Here is a 7,150-nt window from a genome sequence, read left to right as displayed (position 1 = left end):
AAAAGAGAGAGAGAGAGAGAGAGAGGAAGCAGATTTGAGCTATCAACCCTGTGAATGATCCAGAGTGCTTCTCGTCTTCTGTACTCTCTCTCTCTCTCTGAACTATCAACTCTGTGAATGATACAGAGTGCTTCTTATGTACTCCCCCCACCCCGAACCCCCCCCCCCTTCCCCCCCGCCCCCACCCCTGGACCTGGCCCCCCCACCCTATGAAACAAAAAGAAAAAGACAAAACCAGAGGAATGAAGAAGGCATAGCTTGGAATTTAGCTTAATGTTAAAAATAGCATCTCTATGTTAAAACATCTAATACAAGAGGTGAATTTTTTCCTAAACGAGTAAGGCATTCACTTTCTAAAGGTACGGCCAAAGAGAAGCAAGGAAAGGAGATAAAGCGGAACAAGAAAAGCCGCTTTTTCAAGAGAGGGAGACCAGGTGAGAAATTAGAGAGAAAAGAAAAGAATGAACCCAGAGAGAGATAGGGTGGCTTGGATTTTGCAGTCTCGTAATGGAGGAACCAACTCAACATAGAGAAGGAAAGTGCTGCTCTGTGCTATCATCCAAGCAGCGAGCATCTGTCCCTTTAAATCACCTCCAAGTGGTTTGAGGGAACTTCCTAGTTAGCCAGCAGGGAATTCAGAGAGGGAGATCCATGAAAGAGGAGGTCCCAAATGTGGAAAGGATGGTTAGAGAGAAAAAAAATCATCATCGAAACCCTTTTCCCAACTAAAGTCAACCTGGGATATTTGAAGATAGAAAGAGTATTTAGGTGAGAACAGAGATTTGAGGGTTTAAAGAGAGAGAAAGGGGGCTTGGAGAGAGGTTGGAAACAAAAAAGCAAAACCTGGCATGAAGTTGACTTGTTACAATAAAGTACATTAGAAAAATAAAAGGCAACTGGCTTCCCCAGCCTGAAGCGCCGGCTGCTTGAGTTTAAATCTTGAGTCTCTAACAACATACAAAGGTACATGTCTGATGCTATACATTCCCATAGATAAATATCCCTCAATACTAGGACCTTGGGATGAAACATAACATACACAATTAATCATAACTTACACTACTTACACAATAAATTGCTACAACAGAAAGATATATGAAACATTCATAAAGCAGCCACAAAGATACATCTACACACATAAATTGAATTAGCTCATCTTCCTATATCAATGTTGATAGGAATATGTGCACACCACCCCAAATGCCATAAATACGTCTAAAGGCACAGGGGCGTATATACAAATACACATGCATACACAAACAATTGTTTGTATGTGCACAGAATTTTTGAGGTAACAGGTATCATAACAGGCTCATGAGGGCTCTCAAGCACAACCCTCTTGGAAGTAAGAGGCTCAAACCACTTCTCTCCGCCAATTACATCTCAATAATTCCACTCCAAGGTGGAAATAACATGCATCCGACTGGTGCCCCCACTTACCAGCCATGGAGAAAATACACAATTTGTATACAGACATACGTACACAGGCACAGAGATGCACATGACACCCACATACTAATACATTCACATCATAAATCAAGAGAGTATATGTTTATAGATCAGCAGAACATATGTTTATATACACATTCACATTTTTTTTGAATGGTTACATGAAGATTAAAAGAATCATCAAAAGATCTCCAACTACATTTAAAGATGCAATATCTGAGAGAAACGATGGTCAAAAATTCAAACGCTGTATAAACCATTGATCCATATGGTCATCAAAACATAACCATGAGGTTGTCACCATCCCATCAATGACTTGGACGGTGCTGGAGGGAACAGATCCCGCTAAACATGTCATTAAGGCATACTTACATCACCATATCACCATTCGACCCATTTGATTGGACAATGATAATCAACATGGTCATGTCGTTATCATAACCATGTGGATCATTTAAGAGTTTCCCTAAATCAAATACCAAATAACATTCATACGGGTTACCAGAAAGATATGATTCTTTTCTGATGTTGAGGGGCTTGTATGAATTGAAACAAATATGAGGCATACGTGCACCACCTGGCCCAACTACTGGTGCTACCAAAATGGTTCTTGCTACACCATGCAAAAATATTAGCCAGAGAGGCCCTACAAATAAGTAACATATAACTGCAGAAGTACTCTTGTAACAGGAGCATGGAAACATTCCCTTCCATCCTAGGAGAGGCAACATAACCCGATTCTCGTCAGACCTTTGGTCGGGCAACACTCCACCTAGAGATCGATTCCCCTCTTTTCCTTGGCCACCAATACATCCTCTTCCATTGAGGACGAGATGCCCATCTCAGGTAGTCGTAGGGTCTGGAATCCATCTTTTGCGGCCCTCTCCCGTAGAGAAACCTTGGACTTTCTCTCTCTCTCTCTCTCTCTCTCTCTCTCTCTCGCTCTCTCTCCTCCTTGTTACACTCAACTTTCCTTGCTTTCTCTGGTTCGGATAGTATGGTGTGTACCCCCTTACCCTCTGGTTCTTTCTCAGTTGCCTCCTACCAAAAACTGCTACAACCACCCACCTTCCCACACTCTCCTACTTCGGTGGTAAACAAGGTGTGGTCCACTATAGCCCCACCAAGAGTACAAGCTTTCGACTGGATAGTGTGCTCTGAGAAGGCACTGACTGTCGACCAATTAAAACGCAGGGGTATTCCCATTCCTAACCGCTGTGTCATGTGCCTTTGTGAGGAAGAGAGCAACCCTTACCTCATTATTCATTGCAGCCTTGCCTTCAATATGTGGAGCCTCATTCTTCGCCTCTTCAGCCTCTCTTGGGTTACAGCGCCATCCCTCCCAGCTCTCCTTTGTCTCTCTTGGATTCTCATTGGCCGAAGGCAGGTCGGGTCCTTTGGAAAGCCTTCATGGCAGCTACCATTTGGTTAATTTGGATGGAAAGAAATTCAAGGATTTTCCAAGGATCCAGGTGTGAAGCCTCGGCCCGCTTCCACAAGATTACAGCTTAAGTCATCTTGTGGGCTTCAAATCACAAGGCTTTCAAAGGCATTTTGGCATCGTACTTTCTACAAAACTGGGAAAACGTCCTCCACCTCCAACCACCTCAGGTTGTTCGAGCCAACAATTAGTCTACCCACCCGGTAGGCCTCACAAAACTGAATTTTGATGGGTGCTCTTTGGGAAACCCAGGGCCAGCTAGCTTACGTGGGGTCTTCAGAGACCACTGTGGCAATATACTGGCCTTTTTCTCCAAGTTCATTGGCCACGCCGACTCCCATCTAGCAGAGTCATTGGCCCTTCTTTCGGGTCTCAAATTATTCAACCCTGCTTGGGGACAACCTCTGATTGTTGAAGGAGACGCCCTAAATATTGTCACTTGGGCTTCTGAAAAGTCAGTCCCCCCCCTTGGTACCTTGCTTCGATTTATGATGAGATTATGCACATTTGCAGGGATAGATCTTATAGAGGCATATTTGGAGGGAATCAAACACCCAGGCAGACCAACTGGCTAAGGAAGGAGTGGTTGCCTGTGAGGTGGATCCTTAAGAGTCCAAGGACTGGTTTGCTAATCTTGGTGTTCAACCCCACTCGTTTTTTGTGGCCTCGACGTTTTAGATCCACTGTTTCTCTTTATATATCTTTTGTAATGGACATATTCTATATGCCCCACTCATTTTTTGCATAGAACCCTTTTTGGGTAAGCCCATTTTTTGCCGAGAAGCCCAGCCTGTGGGCTATCTCCAAAGACTACTGTAATTCCCCTTACACTAATATAACAGTTAACAATTTAAAAAAAAAAGAAAAAAACCAGGAGCATGGAAACTATGGTGCAAGCAACTGCCAACCACCAGACAACCCAGAAATGTATCCTTCAGATGCCTGCGAAGGCTTATAAGCAACATGGCAAGATGTTGAAGTCTGTGACAATTGCACAACCAGCCCAATGTTGACTCTTAATAGGCTCAATAATCAATGCACACTCATCCACAACAAATTCAGCAACTCACATTGCATTTATGACATTTAACCTCATGAGTTCATATGCCTTTTAACCTTATGAGTAGATCTTCTAGAGCTGTTAGCAGGACCACCCTCGCAGCATCCCATAGACCACCCACCAAGTTGGGGTATAGATACAAACCCTGACCCCTTGGAGGTCAATATCCCTAGATATAGGAGCACGTCTACGAGGTCAAGACCCACAAGGTATACCTCACCTCTTTCGACGAGGCCCGATACCACAAATCATCAGCACTTAGAGATGGGATTATAACTTTTTAATCCTTCAGTGCAAGCCTCTCTTGTTTAACACAGGAAAACAACAGCATTCTAGCATTTCATTCCAACGAACACCAGTATTTCGTGGTTGATTTCCAGTAAGCAAAAGCATTTTTATTGTATTCCTTTCCATTGGATATATTTTATTTGAGATGCAGCGATGATCAGCTTCTTTCATTTTGATTAAAAACCAAATCAATCAAATCATTATAGGTCCAAACTTTACGTTCTCTTCCTTTAGCCCCAAGGGACAAGTACAGCTCTTCGCAACTCCTAAGAAAATATCCTTTTCCAAAGGCAGTCAGGACCAAAGGATCAGTGTTCATCTCCACTGGCCTCCTTAAAAAGCCTGTCTTTCTCCACATTCTTAGAGCTTTTATGTCATCAAACCCACTCACATATGCATCCATAACTACCCCAACTGTCACGATGTCAGGATTGACATTAAGCAATTGAAGCTGAGAGAGCAAAACATCTAAATACTGCACATCTTTCATCTTAAGATAAGTCAAGGCAGTGATATTAGCAAAGGTGACATTTGGCCTAACCATGGCTGATTTCATTTCCTGAATTACTGATTTTATGCCTTTCCGACTACAAAGACAGGCATGAGAGAGGAGAAGGAGACACCAAAACAGATCAGTCCGGCCAGTTTTTGAAGCCACCCCAAGACCCAAATCCTCCAATCTAGAGAACCGGTGATTCTTTATGTAAGCCCTCGCCACTTTCCTAACCAGATCCTCCTTTAAAGGGATCTTGGACTTGAGAAGCCTACGAAAAACTGTCTCCATCTCATTCACGCAACCAAGAGCAGCATAGGCCTCGAGCATGGCAACCAGAGTGGAGTACTGCAAACCCATCTTCTTTGAAAGGAGAGTTCGATAAGCACCTTCCATTCTCACCATTAACCCACCTCTTGCAAACTCCCTGATCAGTATATTGTAAGTGAGGTGGTCAGGTGTAAAGCCCTCAGACTCCATTTTCTTTGCACACTTGGCCATATCATCATACATTCTGTGATTTCCATAAGCTCGAATCAATCCATCATAAGTTTCAGATTCAGGAACCAGACCAAGGTCCCTCATTTCCCTAAGGAAAAGGTTGGCCTTGTCAAAATTCCCAGTGTTAGCATACCCATGAACTATGAAATTGTAGACAGCTACAGTTGGCCGGACACCAAAATCTTTCACCTCTTTGAGCATGGTGGTTGCTTCATCCATGAGACCAGCATCTACCAACAACTCTATCATCTTTGTATAATTCGAATCATCGAGCCTTGACCTCTCCACATTCACCCAGTAGTCAAAAACCTTCAGCACCAAAAAGAAAAATCAAAATTTCAGGGAATTTACCATTCATTCTTAAAGCGAACCTTGAAAAGAAATTTGAACCGTGACACAGAGTAATATCTTAATCACCCTCAAATTCCCATACCGAAATGTTCTTTCTCCCGCTTACCCATAGAAGAAAAGATCCATCCAAGCTTCATTACTTGTTAACCAACCATCCAAAAAAAAAAAAAAGAAGCTTAAAATCATTGATGAGTTGAGATTCAAGTTATGAGATGGAACTGGAAATTTCTCCCAATCACCCAATAAATAAAAAGTTGAGTACTTTTCAAAAGCTTCATTTATTTGTTACCAAGCATTTGAAATCTAAGAAAGATACAAGAATTCGGAATTTCTATACAAAAATCATTACTCTTTTTTCTAGGATTTTGACTCATACATGAGCACTAGAAAGATAAATCAAAGACACGGTATACATACTTGCATAGCCTCTTTTATGCGAGAAGTCTCCTTTAGAAGTTTCATCACAGCCCAAAACTGATCCTTGTTCCAATCTCCTTCGTCTCTGAGGAGTTTCAGAGGGTCAATACCACCTTTAATCTTTTCAATTAAGTCCAATAGTTGCTGGGTTTGGAAGAAGTTCTGAACTAGAAGAGCCCTGTGTTTGGAGTCTTGTGGGTTTTGCTCCAATGAGATGGCTGGGTTAGTACGAGTAGACCAGCAGTTTATAGGCAGAAGAAGAGGCTTTAAAACCAGAGGTTTGTGAGGATTGATAGAAGATTTGCAGAAATGAGAAGTCTGAAATGGCAATGGTGGGGTGGAGTTGTGGAAAAGCAAATAAAATGTTTGATTCATGGTTCTTCTCTTACAGGTTTGGTTCTTCTCTCTCGACTTACAGCTCTGCCGCTCTGGTTCCTCTCTCTCTAAGTTAGCTTCTCTCTCTAAGGAAGCTTGAATTCTCTACCCTCTCTCTCTCTGTATAACATTGCTTGAATTTTTTTCTGTTCTTTTCTCTTCGGGGTGAACAAAAGTTCGATTCATGGTTAAGGGGAGGAGTCGTGGACTCCTTGCGGTAAAGTTTGGACCTATAATAGTTTGGGAAAGCTATCCTTCCTTTATCATCCAGCCGTCCATTTTTTTTATCAAGAGAGCCACTCACCGTTTGATCTTAGATCCGACATCTTAAAGTATTTTATTTTTAGTTTTTTTAATATATTTTTTTTGAATATTAAATTTAGTACATGATATCTTCTCATTAGGGCGCACGTATAAAATATTAACAATAATTTTTTGTTAAAAAAATAATGACCAAAATACCCTTTGAAAATTTTAAGAGTATTTTGATCATTTTATTTTATTGAAAATATTTTTTTTACATTTTTTATTAGTGCGAGTTTAATAAAAAAATAGACATCTAAATTTTAGTGTAACAAAAGTTTATAGAAAAAAAATAAAAATAAAACAATGTAAAGACGTGACATTGTGATTGGGGCAATCTTAGCCCTCCATTAAAAAATAGACGGTTAGATAAGGGAAGGATATAACTTCTATGTTGTAGGGAATATAGAAAGCTTTCCTTAAATAGTTGGGAAAGTTTATATGTTCTCCCTATAACATAGAAGTTTCTATC

At 41.2% G+C, this 7,150-nt stretch overlaps 1 protein-coding gene across 1 annotated transcript; it reads right to left on the bottom strand.

The window, feature by feature from the left end:
* Positions 1 to 1,532: 1,532 nt before the first annotated feature.
* LOC18445522 (Pentatricopeptide repeat (PPR) superfamily protein) lies at positions 1,533 to 6,609 on the bottom strand. Its single transcript, XM_006855659.3, has 2 exons — positions 6,001 to 6,609; positions 1,533 to 5,541 (listed from the first exon to the last, which is right to left on the bottom strand). Exons 1-2 carry the CDS (start codon positions 6,373 to 6,375, stop codon positions 4,396 to 4,398), a joined length of 1,521 nt encoding a protein of 506 aa, XP_006855721.2. The 5' UTR covers positions 6,376 to 6,609; the 3' UTR covers positions 1,533 to 4,395.
* Positions 6,610 to 7,150: the final 541 nt, after the last annotated feature.

Source organism: Amborella trichopoda, chromosome 9, assembly GCF_054954075.1.
Source record: "Amborella trichopoda isolate Santa Cruz 75 chromosome 9, AtrichopodaSantaCruz75HAP2 v2.0, whole genome shotgun sequence".
NCBI classification, from domain to species: Eukaryota; Viridiplantae; Streptophyta; class Magnoliopsida; order Amborellales; family Amborellaceae; genus Amborella; species Amborella trichopoda.
Note: the sequence above shows the minus strand (reverse complement) of the source record. Positions and strands in the feature narration are given on the sequence as shown.